Source organism: Limanda limanda, chromosome 16, assembly GCF_963576545.1.
Source record: "Limanda limanda chromosome 16, fLimLim1.1, whole genome shotgun sequence".
Taxonomy (NCBI): Eukaryota; Metazoa; Chordata; class Actinopteri; order Pleuronectiformes; family Pleuronectidae; genus Limanda; species Limanda limanda.
Genome location: NC_083651.1, coordinates 14862528 through 14879961, shown reverse-complemented (window position 1 = coordinate 14879961; position 17434 = coordinate 14862528). Strand labels below are relative to the sequence as shown.

General features: G+C 41.7%; 4 protein-coding genes across 4 annotated transcripts in view; all 4 read left to right on the top strand.

Moving 5' to 3' along the window:
• The window catches only part of frmpd4 (FERM and PDZ domain containing 4), a 36237-nt gene extending 34494 nt beyond the window's left edge, over positions 1–1743 (top strand). Inside the window, exon 18 of the mRNA XM_061088804.1 lies at positions 503–1743. Coding sequence (XP_060944787.1) covers positions 503–1743 — 1241 coding nt within the window. The remainder of the gene's footprint in view (positions 1–502) is intronic.
• A 2373-nt stretch (positions 1744–4116) lies between these two features.
• Positions 4117–7529, top strand: tlr7 (toll-like receptor 7). Its single transcript, XM_061088335.1, has 2 exons — positions 4117–4131; positions 4392–7529. Exons 1-2 carry the CDS (start codon positions 4117–4119, stop codon positions 7527–7529), a joined length of 3153 nt encoding a protein of 1050 aa, XP_060944318.1.
• A 208-nt stretch (positions 7530–7737) lies between these two features.
• LOC133021472 (toll-like receptor 8) lies at positions 7738–12888 on the top strand. The gene is made up of 2 exons (XM_061088332.1): positions 7738–7953; positions 9622–12888. The coding sequence occupies exons 1-2, from the start codon at positions 7951–7953 to the stop codon at positions 12685–12687; spliced, it is 3069 nt and encodes a 1022-aa protein (XP_060944315.1). The 5' UTR covers positions 7738–7950; the 3' UTR covers positions 12688–12888.
• Positions 12889–14055: 1167 nt separating this feature from the next.
• On the top strand, positions 14056–15384 carry tmsb4x (thymosin beta 4 X-linked). Its single transcript, XM_061088334.1, has 3 exons — positions 14056–14123; positions 14757–14868; positions 14966–15384. The coding sequence occupies exons 2-3, from the start codon at positions 14769–14771 to the stop codon at positions 14989–14991; spliced, it is 126 nt and encodes a 41-aa protein (XP_060944317.1). The 5' UTR covers positions 14056–14123; positions 14757–14768; the 3' UTR covers positions 14992–15384.
• The last annotated feature ends 2050 nt before the right edge of the window (positions 15385–17434 follow it).

Here is a 17434-nt window from a genome sequence, read left to right as displayed (position 1 = left end):
ACATATGAAGATATAGCCAGCAGCTGGTCATCATGTGAAGGACTGTATTGTACATGTAGCCTACAGTGACTTCCTGTTGTATTTTCTCAACTGTTAGGACGACAGGAAACCAATGGAGACTGTAAGACATTCATCCAAGTATTAGTCCAGTGGATAATCCTCTGTAAATCCACAACTTTTAATTGTGATACTTTGATTCAGCAAATGAGATACAACATGTTGATTTGTGACATTAGAGGTACAGATTTAACTACCTTGAGACTAGCTAACCCGCTAATTCAACGTCATGCTGACTGAACAGATGTTAGAGTGGAATCAATCTTCTCATTAACACCAGGAGTAGTTCCCAAATTGTCAGATTATTTGCATTAATGTCAATGTATGTGAACTCAGTTTGGAGAAAAGCCAATTCATTATTTTAAAATCCTTTTATTACAGATGAAGATGTGCTGTCAGGGAGATGCTTCACAGTTCTCTTTTTTTTCTCCTACCCCTAGTGTAGCTTGCACACAGCTGAAGAAGGCTGGAGAAGAGTCATCTTTAGCTCTCTGTAATGAGACCAGAACCACCGCCAACACCATGTCACCATCATCATTACAAAGTAGCACAGAGCCCAGCCAGCTTACACGGGCCAGCCCCGAACCCGACTCGTACGCCCTGGCTTCCCCCTCAGGCGGATCTTCGTGTGAGCCCAAAGCCGGCAGCCTCAGGAAGCCACGCAGGGTTCGGATGCTGAGGAGGAGCTGGAGCACCCTGATGCCAGGTTCTAGGGGCCTGGAAGCACTGATAGAGAAGACCAAAGCCACACTCACAGGGAAAAGTGGTGGTCAGAATTTCCAGTCTCAAGATGCCCAAAAAGTGCAAAGGATATTCGCTGCCAAAACCTTGCCCAAGAGCTTGTCCCAGGGCTCAATCGCCACCTCTAATCCATCTGGTAGGGGGCTGCAAAGAGGAGCCTCCCCAGTGCTGCAGCCAGAGTCAACAGCGCAGAGGCTGGACGCTGGTTCCTGGAGGTGCCGTGGGCCGTTCAGTCACTGCTTCCTCAGGAGAAAGACAGATAGTGATAACGAAGGGAGAAAGACGCCCTCAGATGCTCCGTGTTCTGCCAGCTCAGTTTCTTTCATCCGCCCGGGAAACTCTAAGCGGAAAGCAGACCGTAAAGCTGAGAAGAGTGATAAGGCTGCTGCTGCGAATGACATGAGCCTTAAAGCAAGGTTAGCTCGCGTAAATTCAATGAAGGGGAAAACCTACAGCCTTCACACAGGCTTCGCCCTTGCACGAAAGGATGCCTTAGACATGATCAGTGTGTTGCGGTCCGGTGTGGGCCACTTGTCCCGAGGCGAGAAGCCCGAAGTCAACAAGGCCGACATGGAGACCTTCTCCCAGCTGCTCACCGTGCAGGCCACTGTGCTGGGCGGCGCCTGCCGCCAGATGGCCGTGGAGTACGGCAGCCCAGAAGAGCTGCTGCTCACTCTGACACACAGCTTCCACACACTCTGCTGCCTGACACAAGCCTGCATGTCACTAGTGGAAGGCATGAGCACCAAGAGAGAGCGGCGCGAGGTGGTGGCCAAGGTGGAAGAGGTCGTCATGAACTATGTGCATCTGCTGAGAGCGGCCGAGGCGGCGTCAGGAGGCTCTCCCAGTGACCAGAGTGTGAATGCATTGACACATCACTCTGCCACCATGTCTGCTATTATAAACGCACTAATTCACTCACTGAATACCCAGCTCAACAAATAAACTGTTGTTATTTTGTCTTGAATATTGATTTTAAAGCCATACATGAAGAGACATGGGTTGAACGACCAATGTGAACTGCTGTGAAGAAAGAAATCTTGCCTTGTCTATACAATATTTTATTATGTAAAGTACAAATTAAATTATATGAATCATTTACGTTTTAAATAGATTATATGAAGGCCTATATGAAGAAGAATACAACCCTCAACAAGAGTATATAATATTACATAATAGGGATTATTTTAATGATTTATTGGTGACATGTAGAATATTACAACCTTGTTAGAACCTTGTTTATAAATTCTCAAAATATATGTTGGAAAATGCATTGACTATACAGCTGTAGACAAATCATTGCACAGAACAAGACGTGATGAGATTAAAAGTAATTCATATGACTTTTTTAATTTGCTGGATTCACCTCAATTTAATGAATACTTTACAAGTGGACACTTAGTACTTTCCTGTTACTTTTTTGTCAACATCATTAAAGAAATTTAAACTTTATTTCGAATGTTTTTTGGTCTATTTGTGTTTGACCCCATTCTTGTGTGTAGTTCTGTTCACTAGTAAACTCTGACACAAAGGCAAATTTAATTTCCTCTTTTGTTCAGTGGTGCGTAAAAATTCCTTCCTTAATTTTTATTTCAGTTGATCACTGAACCATTGAACCAGAATAACACAAGCTGACAGATTTACTTTTCTGAAGTGTACACGTTTGTTTTTAAATTGCATTATTCATACAGAAAAGTTGCTAAACCCATGTTTAGTTATATAACTTATGTTGAATAATTTATTGTTTTACCATTTTCTCCAGACTGAGTGGTGGCAATGCTTTTTGCATTAATAATGATGATTGCCCATTTCACTGTCAGGGCTAGAGACAGTGGTCGCACTGTGTTATATGTGAGAGAAGACAAGCATATGCTGCACGACGTGTGTGCATCTGAAAAGCAGGAGTCGACTCTGTGAGGCTGTAATGAGGTACAGCATTGCTTTGAGCTTAATGCTAAGGTCAGCACGCTAACATTTGCTGATTGCTATGAAACACAAAGTCCAGCTGAGGCCGACGGGAATGTTATTAGTTTTGCAGCTATTATATATAACCAATATATTGGACTAATTGACACCAGAGGAAAAACCGAATGATCATCATAGTCATTAGAATTCATCGTCTGGGGATCATAACTGTCTACACCACATCCAATTTCAAGCCATTCAACAGTTGTCGAGAGGTTTCAGACGTGACAGATTGATATTGAAAAGCCTAAAACCAGGCAGCTCCTGCTGATTAACCACTTTCATATGAACAACGTGCTTTACAGGGGATTGACAAAACATAGGATGTTAGAAAATAATTATCAATGAGACAAAAGCAGTCCGATTTTGAGAAGAATTACTACAATAAAATATACATAATCAACACAAACATTTTAGTCAGAAGAAATAGAATGAGATAAATAATTATTATGAAAATTATGTGTAATTAATAAAACACAAAAATACATAAACCCTATATAAAAGTAAGAATGAAAAAGCCTCTTAGGGGTTGTTCCAGTGACGCAGAACATAATAGCTGAAATTAGCATCACCAAAGGTTTTGGTTCTGCTTTGTGGAAAAGCTAAAAGGGGAGAACCCAAGGATCTGAGGGGCCTGTCTGTTGATAAACCGCAAGCATTTCTGATCAGTAGCCTGGTGAAAGTCCATGTCCAATTAAATAACTGGTAACTAGTGTTGATACTTTTACAGTGCGTGTTGTACAATCTCCTTTTGGTCTTGCCAGAAGTCGTGGAGTAGAGTTTTTGAAGAAATTAAGCTGATTATCTTTGTCATCGTTTCTATGCAAGATACTGATCGGCACATGGATTTACTCAGTCAAGTAAATATTGAAATACATATATACAATCAGGCCAGATCATGAAATCTACAACCCACAGCAAACATTGGTTACAGAAGAAGGGCCTGAATAGCAAGTTCACCATGTAAGATGGTGAACCTAAAGTAAGGCTTGGATAGACCTTCCCCTGCAGGCCTATCAGAAATGAAATAGCTCTTTCCACTGGTGACGGCGACCCATGCATGGACCCGCTGAGTAACCTGCAACTCTCCTAGATGTGCAGCTATAATAATGTACCATAGGAGCAAGAGACAACTTTATCCTCTTATTACCAAGGCAACATCTTGATGGAAATCAAAAAGCACTCGTGTTTTATTGAAAAGGGGAAGTGATGCTGCATAATTATATTCACATTGGTGGAATCCAGACACCTGCTACTTTCATCACATAGTAACCAATGCTACATTTCTTTCAGTGCCCAACTTGACAACAGGGCTCAAAGCAGGATATCTCTTTTTATTCTCTCACATGAACAATGCTCTCCCACCTGGTAAGTGTTTGATCTTTGTTAATATATACAACATGCTTCTTAGAATATAGAAGAAGAAGAAGAATAAGATGAATACTAATTCCTGGCTGTATTATGAAGTTAAATATGCTGTATATTCCTTGCTGTCACTTTCATTACTTATAAACAATACTGAATGTCCTGCTGAATGCTTGGTATGTGAAATGTGAGTGTGTTTTATAACTAAATGTAACTTCCTACCTGCAAACATTTCTCAGAGAACTTCCTCTGTTTTTGCACAGATGTGTTTGGCACTGCCGGCCCTGTGGTGTTGTCTCTGTGCATCAACAGCCAACGTCTCCTACCCAAAAACACTGCCCTGTGATGTAAGCGAGGCCAACAACGGCAGCGTGGTAACAGTGGACTGCACCGAGAGGGGCCTGACGGATATCCCCCTTGGCATCCCCAGGGAAACCACCAATCTGACGCTCACCATCAACCACATTCCAGAATTAAACTCCACCTCCTTCCACGGTCTGGTGAACCTGACTGAAATCGACATGAGGTGCAACTGCGTGCCCATCAAAATTGGCCCCAAAGACAGAGTGTGTACCAAGAGTGTGACGATAGATGACAACACCTTCACCAGCATCAGGAGCCTGCGTGCATTGTATCTAGATGGCAATCAGCTCTTCAGTATACCTAAAGGTCTGCCGCCAAATCTGATCCTCTTGAGTCTGGAAGTGAATCACATTTATTATATTTCCAAAGCGAACTTCTCTGACCTCGGGAACATTCAGATGCTCTACCTTGGTCAGAACTGCTATTATCGTAACCCCTGCAACGTGTCCTACGAGATAGAGAACGGTACGTTTTCCCAGCTTCACAACTTAACATTGTTGTCCCTTAAATCAAACAATTTATCTGACATTCCTTATGATCTACCCACAAGTCTGAAGGAGTTGTATCTTTACAACAATAATATTCAAAAAGTCACTGGTGAGGATTTCCAAAACTTAAAAAATCTTGAGATTCTAGATATTAGTGGAAACTGTCCTCGATGTTACAATGCCCCCTTCCCTTGTCAACCGTGCCCAAATAATTCACCGCTACAAATCAGCAAAACTGCCTTTAAAATGTTAACCAAACTTAAGACGCTCCGCTTGCACAGCAACTCTCTGTACCATGTGCCAGCCGAGTGGTTTGCCACCACAACAGAACTGAGAGTGCTTGACCTCTCGTCAAACTTTTTAGCAAGAGAGATAGGAGTCTCACATTTCCCCAAATCTCTGGGAAGTCTGGAAGAACTGGACCTTTCGTTTAATTATGAGTTTCAGCGCTATCCTGAGACACTGAGACTGAGTGGCAGTTTCTCCTCCCTCAAATCCCTCAAGATTCTCCGACTAAAGGCTTTTGTGTTTCGTCAGCTAAAAGCAGAGAGTATTGCTCCTTTAAAAGATCTGGCAAACCTTGAGGTTGTAGATTTTGGTGAAAACTTCATAAAAATTACAAACTTCAGCATTCTGATGGAGTTAAAAAGCTTTAAAGTAATAAACTTGTCTGACAACAAAATATCTATGCCCTCTGATGGGCAAGATGCTGTTGGATTCGCTGGAGGAGAGCCCTGGCACTGGTCTCCCATGGCAGCTCAGTATCAGAGTAAGGAAGTGAGAGAGATTCATTACTTCAGATATGACGAATATGCACGCAGCTGCAAACACAAAGACAAAGAACTCGGAGTTGTTACATACTTTGTCAAAAAAGAATGTAGTCAGTTTGGCAAAACCCTGGATGTGAGTAGAAACAACATTTTCTTCTTGCATTCCAAATTTTTAAACCTCGAAGAGCTGAGGTGCCTCAATCTGTCTGGAAATGCGATGAGCCAAAGTCTGAATGGCTCTGAATTCACCCATCTGACTAATTTACAATATCTGGACTTCTCACTGAATCGCCTGGACCTGCTCTACTCCACCGCATTCAGAGAGCTAAAAAGTCTGGTCATCCTGGATTTAAGTTACAACAACCATTATTTTGAATCCGAGGGCTTGACTCACATGCTTAATTTCACTAAACACTTAAAGAATCTCAAAACATTGCTGATGAATCACAATAAGATCTCTACTTCTACAAACAGAGAGCTGGAGAGCCAGTCTCTTGAGAGGTTAGAGTTCATAGATAACCGGCTAGATATGTTGTGGAGGGATGGGGACACAAGATACGTTCATTTTTTCAAGAAATTACTCAACCTGACTGTCCTCGACATCTCTAGTAACAACCTCAATTTCATTCCAGACGCAGTGTACAGCAGTCTACCAGACAAGCTTTCTGAGCTCTACATCAAAGACAACAAATTAAAATCCTTTGCCTGGAATAAACTGCAACTTCTACATTCTTTAAAAGTCTTAGATCTGAGTGGAAACAGCTTAGAGCATGTTCCAGTGCTGTCTCAGTGCACCAAATATCTCAAGAAACTCATTTTACATAAAAACCTAATTGTTAAAATCGCGCCAGATTTCCTCAAAGACGCTTACAACTTGAAATATCTGGATCTCAGTTCCAATCTCATACAGCACATTGAAACGTCGAGCTTTCCAGACGATGTTGTTAACTGGATGGACATGCTGCTTCTGCATGACAATAGATTTGTATGCACTTGCAACGTGTCTTGGTTTGTAACATGGCTCAACAGGACCACGGTGACCATCCCCCGACTTGCCACAGACGTGACCTGTGCCGCACCAGAGACGCAAACTGGTCACTCAGTAATCTCACTGGACCTGGTGGCCTGCCAGCACAACAGCCTGTCGATCATTCTCTACACCCTCATGACTTCCCTCGTCCTCAGCTTCCTCACCCTGTCCATTGCTAGCCATCTCTTCCTGTGGGACATCTGGTACGTATACCATTTCTGCAGGGCCAAGGTCAAAGGCTATGGCCGTCTGTACTCCCAGAGCTCCGTCTATGATGCCTTCGTCATGTACGATAAGGAGGATCCCGCCGTGTCGGAGTGGGTGATGAGGGAAATGTGCGTCCATCTGGAGGACAGCGGAGACCATCACTTTTCACTGTGTTTGGAGGAACGGGACTGGCTGCCGGGATGCCCCCTGATCGACAACCTCTCCCAGAGCATCCACAGGAGCAAAAGGACCGTGTTTATTCTCACTGACAAATACATCAAAAGCGGCAACTTCAAGACGGCTTTCTACATGGCCAACCAAAGGCTGATGGATGAAAAAGACGACGTCATCGTACTGATCTTCCTGCAGAAAGTACCCTGCAATTCAAAGTACCTGAGGCTACGGAAGAGACTGTACAAGGGCTCTGTGCTGGAGTGGCCAACCAACCCTCAGGCCCAGCCGTACTTCTGGTTCAGCCTGAGAAGTGTATTAGCAACTGAAAGTCACAAACAATACAGCAACCTTTTTAAAGAGACACTGTAGATACCAGAATACACCATAATACTTCAATAATTTGTATGTGTACTTCTGTGTATGAACTACAACGTGTGAAAATCCCACCAATGAAACTGACAGCAGATCACGAGACAGGGAAATGAAACAGACGCACTTCCCCATTTCAAATGTTACTTCTGTCTGAGTATCTTTCTTCTTATTGCTTTTGTTTTACTTTAGCAACAGGGTTTTTTTCTTGTTGTTGTGTCAGTTGTATATTAAAAATGAAGAAAGACTAAGATTTAAGTGGATATTTTGCTCTGTGGTGGCTTGACAAAGCACATGACAGGCACTGTTTTTACAGTTACTTCATTTTGATTTTCACGTGAAAGGTTCCAAAGTGCAGACACTTTGCCTGTTTCATGGTTGCTGTGTGAGGATTGTGAGGGATCAATACGATACATGCACGATGGTGAGTTTTATTAACACAAGCTGTACTTTTGAAGCAATGATCTAAGACTGATATTCAGCTGGTGTTACAGAGTTACTTGTTACTTTAAAATGAATGTTTCTCTGACGTTATCTTTAATGATTTTGTGCTTCTATGACTGTGTGCTGAGAGCTTAAGAAGACTTGATAATAATTGGTCTATTATTTGCATGAATCTATTTGGCTGTTCATTTGATTCCTTTTACATTTTTTTGACATGTTTTGTACAGTAAATACAACAAATAAAAGTTCCCTCAAAATAGTGTGGGAAGAAAAAATATAGCATGTCATGTTTATTCTTTTACCAGTGATCTTTAGACAGAAACAGTTAACCTCTCTATGCTACTCTATCAGACTAGTGTTTAAAAACGCATGTTGCCCAGTCAAACATTTTACAATTTCATTTTAAATTCTGGTGTAGATCCAAAAGTTTAAAAAGATGCCAAATGTATCTAGCTGAAACTTGGACAAACATATCTAATAATATATAGAACATTTTAAGAATACACTTAATTATATTTGTGTTCAATGGTGTAAAACAGATTAGTGTTACCAACATTACAGCTACTTCCAGGAAACATAAAGGGGAAACCAGAAGTTAAGTGAGACTACGTTCTTTTATCTTGTGTAGGAAAATATTCCAAATCTATTTACTTACAAATAAAAAGAATGAAATTGTTCAGCTCAGTGCACTCAGTGTTTAGTTGTGACATATTATGTTGGCTAATATTTGTAGATAAAGATTATTGTGCGTTTGACATTATTGAGTAAGTTCACAGACTGCATGATATGTGCTACTGTTGCAGTATCTTAGCATTTACAGTCATCTCACAAATGTCACATGTGGCCTCTCAACACAATGTCCATTGTCCAGCAAACATGAATTTAGTCTACCTGTAAGAGATCAATGTAGATTATAATTCTGACAAAAAGTCTAGAGCAGATCCTCCAGTGGAGCAGCTGCCACCTGCTGGTTAGAAGTGGCATTCTGAAATTGAGGTAATCCTAACCCTGTTCACAAATGAAAGTGTACATTTACAATATTTATGTGAACACTGAAACTGGTTTTGCTTGCTGTAATAAATTATCCTATGCAAACTGTTCAGACTGGACAAAATCCATATAGATATACAGATATGGAAGTCTGCCAAAGCCCCAAATTAACTTTGGAAAACATTTTCCCTGGGGCTGATCACAATAGTTTAAAAGATTTTATTTCAAAGACAATTTTTTTGCTCCTTTTGAGTGTAAGCAGTGATTTTGAACTCTTATTTGATAAACAGCAAAATGTTTATTAAATCTGAAATGGATCGAATAATGTGTTATACCTGGTCACTGTGTTTTCACAATGCATACGCATTATATTGATATATGTTGAACTTTGGTTATATTGATATGGAAGAACATTATCATTGGAATTGCCCAAAAAAATTGATATTGTTCTATTGCCCAACCCTTATTTTAAAAAACAGTGAGGATTGTGGATTTGTATCCATATAACTCATATTGAAAGCACAATAATAAAATTAAACAACTCTTAACGTCGAGCATTAACAAGAGGGATGAAGGCAGCATCGATACTTTTCCTAACAAAAACCTGTATGTCAGACTGCATTATTAGTTTCCTCATCTTACAAATGTTTTTCTGCAGACTGTCACGGGTTGGATGCCGTTGCTGCTCCTCTGGGTGTGTTGCCATTATGATGTCAAGCCTTCTTCGTTAGAACCTAGGTGGATGTCACCGCTGTTCCCGTGTGACGTCAAAACCAACGAGACTGAGGTCAAGTTTGACTGCAGAATGCGTCATCTGAAGAAAGTACCTCCCGGAATAACTGGGGACGCCACTGTGATCGACTTGTCAGAAAATGCCATCGCGAACATTTCAGGGGATGTGTTTTCTGGACTGCTGAATCTGACCACACTCTATGTGAACTGGGCGAACGTGAATAAAGTATTGCTGATTGGTGACGATGTCTTCAAAAATCTCACCAAACTGAATCATCTGGGGCTGAATGGAAACAATCTGCGCGAAATTCCTGGCAATCTCCCCCCCAGTGTAGAAACCCTTGATCTAGGGATAAACAAGCTCCAGCTGGACAAGATGAATCTATCAGGCTTAACATACGTGATAAATCTCTGGCTCGCCAAAAACTGCTACGTATGGAATCCATGTGGAAGAGATGTGACCATTATGCACAGCCCCTTTGCAGTTCTGACCAAACTGCAGACTCTGGAATTGTCGTTTAATAATTTAACCCACGTTCCCCGAGGATTGCCTCAGTCATTAACGGAGTTACGGCTGGCTTCTAACAAAATACAAAACATATCTGGCGACGATTTCAAAGGGCTGCATAATTTAAAAACCCTACACATTCAAGGGAACTGTCCAAGGTGTCAAAATGCACCATTCCCATGTTTCCCTTGCCCAAATCGTTCTCTTGGCATCCATCCTGATGCATTTCACAATCTGACAGAGCTTCGGACACTGCAGATGGGAGGAAACTCGCTGGAGCACCTGAATCCTAACTGGTTTAAGAGTCTGAACAAGCTGAAAGATTTGTACCTGTCATTTAACTACTTGCTAAAAGTAATAACTGGGGATGCAACATTTCTAAGATACCTTCCCAACTTAGAAAAAATAGATCTGTCCTTCAATTTTGGTCTAAAGCTTTTCCCTAAATCCATAAATCTTTCACAGGATTTTGTCCATCTCAAGTCACTTAGAACTTTGCAACTAGAGGCTTTAGTCTTCCAGAGTATTGGACCGAACACGCTCCGTCCTCTGTATGAGCTAAAAAATCTCACAGCACTGAATTTAGGGACAAACTTCATTATTGAGTGTGATTCTAATATATTCCGCAGCCTCTCTCATGTGAAATTAATATACCTCGCAGAAAACAGGCTGTATCCCATTCTGGGAAAAAGTTCCAGATATCTGAGTGATGAAAACAATCAGAGGTCAGACTTTTCCTTTTCACACCCTAAAGACCCAACTTTTGAGGTATCCTCATACTTGATCAAGAAAGAGTGCTTTAATTCGGGCCGAGTGCTAAGCCTTAGCTCAAATAATATCTTCTTCATTTCTCAAAACCAATTTGAGGGCTATGGAAATATTGCATGTCTCAACCTCTCAGGTAATGGATTTTCTGCAGCACTTAACGGCACAGAGTTCCACTCGCTTCCTAATCTGACATACCTGGACCTATCTTATAACAAGATTGACCTGGCCTATGACTACGCCTTCAAAGAACTGCAGAAACTTCAAGTTCTCGACCTCAGTTACAACCCACACTACTTTCAATCATACGGGATATCGCACAATTTAAATTTCCTAAGAAACCTGCCTGTTCTGAGAGTGCTGAATATGAGTCACAATGCCATTTCCACATTAACAACAAAACAGCTGTGCAGCAAATCTTTGTCTGAACTTCAGTTTACGAATAACCGTCTCGGAACTCTTTGGAAAATAAAGGATGTCGGGTACAAGATGCTTTTTAGTAACCTCACCAATTTGACGTATTTAGATATATCCGATAACAAAATTAAAGAAATTCCAGACAATGTATATCAATATATTCCGCATAACCTCACCAAACTATGCATAAGCCATAACTTGCTCACTGGTTTTAAATGGGACGCATTGAAGATTTTCCACCAACTTCAAGTTTTAGACCTGAGCTTCAATTCTTTATCTGACCTGACTGGTATAAATTCAAACTTCACTCAGACCTTGATTTTCCTTGACTTGAGCCATAACAACATTTTCCACCTGGACGAGGGATTCATAAAGGGTCCAAAGAGCCTTAGCATTCTCAGCCTTAGCTACAACAAACTCACCACCATCAATCAATCTACCTTCCTGCCCAGACCCGATAATCCGATTCAGATTTTGTACTTGCAGAAGAATCCGTTTCAATGTACCTGTGACTCATTAGATTTCATTCTGTGGATTGAAGACAGTAAAGTAAAAATCCCAAAACTGACCACTGAGGTGAAATGTGAAACACCAGCAAACCAGAAGGATCAAGCACTGATCAAATTTGATATAAAGCAGTGTATAAATGACAGGTGGGCATTTCGGATGTACATCCTCACTACTTCCTTCATTATTACTTTTATGTTTGTGGCAACTACTACTCACTTATTTTACTGGGATGCCTCCTATGTGATACACTATATGATAGCTAAGCTGAAGGGGTACAGATCCTTGAACTCATCAAACAGCTTTTATGACGTCTTTGTGACTTATGACAACAGAGATCCACATGTCTCTGAGTGGGTAATGAGCAATCTGCGGGTGAAACTGGAAGAGGAAGGAGAGAAGTATCTTCCTCTGTGTCTGGAGGAGAGGGACTGGGTGCCAGGAGTCCCGGTGCTGGACAACCTCACCTACAGCATCCAATACAGCCGCAAGACCCTGTTTGTCTTAACGGAGGGCTACGTTAAGAGCGGGGTTTTCAAGCTGGCGATGTACCTGGCCCACCAAAGACTAATGGATGAAAATGTGGACGTGATCGTGCTGCTGATGCTGGAGCCCGTCCTGCAGCACTCGAGGTTCCTGCGCCTCAGGAAGAGGCTGTGCGGGAGAAGTGTTGTTGAGTGGCCGAGGACAGCGGCCGCTGAGCCCTGGTTTTGGCAAAACCTGAGGAATGTCGTTAGGGTGGACAATCAGCTTATGTACAACCAGACTTATTCAAAATACCTCACCAGCAGGTAAAGCAGGACAAACGTCATGATGAAAGAATTTTTTAAATATAAGATGATGACAAATACTTTAAGCTTCTTTCAAAACCACTTTTCTACAGCAATACTGATTTTGCTCCTTCACAACTTATATCACTGTGCCTGGGACTTAATCCAAGATAACTAAAGACATGATCTTTTGAGCTTTGTTTATACATTGGCAATGGTACTGAATCTCTTGTAACTTGTGTATTAAATATGAAAGTATGTGAATAAATAAATCTTTTAAAGAAATGTGCAAATGATTAAGTGTGATTGTTTCAATCTATTATCTCATCTGTATCTGATATAGAACATATCTAAGGGTGAGCATGAAAAGGAACAAGTGTTACTACTGGTTTTATGTTAATGGTAAATTATTTTGGAATGAAAAAGAAAAAATTGGCAAGATTAGAACATCTTTTACTGTTTAAATGTTAGAACAAATGCATGTTAATCTTAAGGCTGGTCAAGAAACCATGATTAAAAATTATCACAATGTACTTTTTATCATTAGCAGTATAAAAATGACCATTTTATATGGATATAATGCATATGGTAAAAATCCATCTTGTTTTTCTTCTTGTATATGGTTGCAACGGTCTGATGATTCCTCCTGCACTGTAGTATTTACTAACATTGCAGCCAATAGTAATGCTTAAACTCTCTCGATATGATCTATAAATATGTAAATTACATAATTGAGTCACCTCAAATTTGTCAAACGTGTTGGTATCAATAAGTGTTTGTCATTCTCTGCTCTGAAGAGTTTAAAAAACACAACCTTTACTCAGGAGCAAAATTTAGTCCATGAAAATTAAAAAGAAACAAATAATGTGACAAATTTGGGTATAATAAATGTGTCTTCTTTTAATCTTTACATATTGTCTGGCCACATTTTTTCTACCAGGGTGGGAGAAAAAATAGGGCTGGGCTGGGCCCTATTTTTTCTCCCACCCTGGTAACAACCACATTTGTCCGCATGGTGTCGCTAGTGATGCAGTTTTAAAAGGAGCACTTTGCAAATTAATCCCCAAACCTCCACTTAACAACCACTTATTAACCCACGGTTTGGTGCGTTCTGCCACACACAATAAACATCTGGAGACAAACAAACATCTGCAGAAAACTTACCAGCCAAACTGTCGCATGAAGAGGAGAATCTGGCCTCACTCAAATAATGTAATAATAAACAATAAACACATGCGCAGCGACCAATAAAGCTGCATGGTTTAGAAACAGTGTCATTGTTTTTAGACCCGACAAGAAAACAACATACTTGTTCAGAGGCAGGGTTTGGAGGCGGTGGGCGTGGCGTCAGGGGGCTCATTTGCATAGTGCTCAGTATATAAAAGGCGGATGAGGCTGTGGACATCACTACGCCACTTCGCCTGATTCTGTTCTTCTCACATCAGTGGAGCTGAAAACCTGGTGAGTCTACTTCCGCTTCTCGTTTTTTCTCAATCTTGCACGTATAGAATCGGATTTGTACCATTCACCTGAGTTTTACCACTTCCGTTTGTTTCCCAACCTGCAAAACGTTGGTTGCATCAGACTCTTATGAAACCCAAACATCTGGAACGAATAAGAGTGCCCTAAAGTGTGACGTGTTTAAAACGCAAAAAAATGCCACGGAGCTGACCGGAGGGGGCTTTTTGTGTGCGTGTGTGTCTGTGGAAACTACACAAACGCCGCGTGATTGCCGTGAATAGTCGATTTTGGCTCTGCGCGTTATTTCGTCACACCTCGCAAAGCGCCCCGTTATCTGGAATCCTCGGTTTATTGTTCCGATGGTTCCGAGGAGCTGGGACTGGTGCTTGAAAACCAGTGCGATAGTGCAGATTGCTCAAAAGGGCGGTGGTCCCTCACGCTGTTGCACACATGAACTGAGTGACACAAAGCCCCCCCCCCCCATCCTCTTGAGACGCATGGGGCGTGTTTTTGGATGAATGTAGTTTGAGTTTAACTTAAAAATGGCATCACACTTTTTTTTTTTCTTTGTAGTTCTCACTGGCCTTGTGCGTACCCAGGTGTTTCAAATGAACTCTTTTGTCTCCCGTTCAGATCCCTGCAAACATGTCAGACAAAGTTGATGTCTCAGAAGTCACGTCCTTCGACAAGACCAAGCTGAAGAAGACCGAGACTGCAGAGAAGAACACCCTGCCGACCAAAGAAGGTACGCGTGGTTCTGAGTTAACGGGATCCAGAACGTTTGGTGGCTAAACTGTGTCTCTACATAATTTGCTGAACCTTCTTCCTCTCTCCACTTGCAGTTATCGAGCAGGAGAAGTCAGCATGAAGGCCCGGCCTCCTGCACGCTGTACATTCCACAAGCCTTACCCTTTATCAACCTTTCCCACATGCATTCTCAGTTGCAGCCCTCTGATTTGACAAACTGCTGCACAACCACACACACACCAAACCTGTCACTTGCCTGAAATGTCCCCGTTTCCAGTAAGGAAGTGGGATTCAGTGACGGCATGGGTTCCTTGTCATCGGTTTGGCTGTGGCTGAAAGTCGAGGTGTGTTCTGAATCAACTGAGGGACCTGCGCTTTACCACCTGTAGTCCTCTGGCCACCTGTGAATGCAAACAAAGCAGTTCTCTTTTTTTTATATATATATATATATATATAAAGAAAAAATGCCTGGAATGCACATTTTTAAATATGCAAAATAAAAAGTGTAAATTGACTTGTGTGTCCTTGTAATTTTTACACTGGAAGTCCTTTCTGGCTTAATCGACTGTCCTGGGATTTACATGAACAGTACCACATAGGGGAAAAAGCAGTCTGGCTTTAAGTCAATGAGTCATTTCAAATTGTTCACTCTAGACTGCACGTGCAATTAAAATCTAGCTTGCGATCCTCTTTTTGTGACCATCTGCTTCAGCAGGTTTATTTAATTTGTCTTACATGCAGCACTTTGCTGTTCTTGTAGAAGTCTCTGCAGCTCCAGAGGAACATCGAACCTCACCTGTGACTAAAGCATTTATTCACATTGTGAGAACTCTGGGCTGTTTCCAACTAGCTGGATGAAAACCTATAGGGATAAAACTAAACTGTGCCTATTTAATTTTTTTCTCAAAGAACTTCCTGCCAATACTTGACATTAACGAGGCCTGTAAAGTGCATTAGTTTCAGCCAACTCTGGGCAACAGCACGTCCAGTCCCTCCCTGCTTCCAGCTGTGGCTACAGCAGCTTCACACTGAACCTGCAAAGAGGTACTCGTGAGAATTCCTGACCACGCCCTCACCTTGAATGATCTCAGGTGCTGGATTCTGGGGGGAACATTGTGTCGCAATCTCACTTATGCCCAGTTATGTTAGATTTAAATCAGGCGCTGCAGTATTTTGGAATTGCTTTACATTAAAAGTAAGAAACATTTGATCTAACTCTGTTCGCAGCAATCATTGCCTGTACTGTAATCAGATCAACACGTACTACGTGGCCTGTTGAGGCTGATTTCTGGAACATGCCCTGAGGCCCTGCATGCTCACAAACGCAAGGAGCATCGGATCTTTTACTGCTGGGGGAGGCTGCATACCATACATTGAGAACTGTGTTCTGACAGGCTTTCTGCCGTTTGCCTGCATGAAACCAAAATCAGGAGAATAGCGTCCCATTTTGTATGTACGTGACAAATCATGCAAGACTGTGATGACTACATATTGAATTTTTGGGTGACCTCATCCATGTTTAAACCACAGCACCTATGAGGCTAAAAATATATATTTAATATCTAATTAAAAAAGAAAAATGGACAACCCTGTTGTGCAGCACGGAGGCGACAGCTGTATCATGTGAGAGAGATTATGTAACTGTGTCCATACAGTAGACCATAACAGCTGTGCTGGAACAACAATAGGCTGTGCTGAGGGACTGGCACAATGCCACATTCATCCTCGTTCCCATGAGGCTGCATTTAATCTGAAGTCATTTTTAGTATGGGAAAAAGGACGTGTTGGTTTGGTTTTAGTAGTATTTACATATTTCCAGTCTTATTGACGAATCGGAGCGCCTCAAGCCGCATTCACCCATTGGTGAAACTATTGGTACAGTGCTTCACTACAGACGCAGCACTTTTTTGTATCCCACACAGTTCATATACTGTAACCTTGGCCAACAGGGGCAATTTGGGATTCAGTGTCCTGCCCATAAGACACTTTGGAACGGAGACTGGAGGAGACAGGGATTGAACCACCAACCTTCAACTGCTGAGGTAGAGAAGTAACAAATGGGCCCACTGTTTATACACACATCTGTAATGCCAGCCCGAGTCTCAGCCCTTATGAGCAGTCTGGTCACACAGCTCCTCATTGTCCAGTAACAACATGTGTCTATAACATAATCCAGTGCTGCACAATACAAGACACTAAACTACACAACTTTGTTTAAATATCATTGTGGCCTATTAGACAGACTTGACAACTTCATAATAAGCTGAAGGGCACACAAAGTTCCTCAAGAATAGTTCAAAGGGAGACAGACTGGAAAGCTCAAAACTCAGTTAACACGTTTTTTCTTTACTATTGACTGCATTCCATGAGGATTTGAAAAAAACTGTCCATGACAGGGGATGCAAATGACAGTGACGTGACACCAGGGGCTGATTGTGGTGCACTCGGCTTGAGGCACCACGAGGCCATCTGCCAGTGTTGCAATGGGCACGCTCTGGACTGACTGACCGCAGCCGGAATATGGCCGCATACGTAATGTGCGTTGAGAATGAGAGCACTCAGGA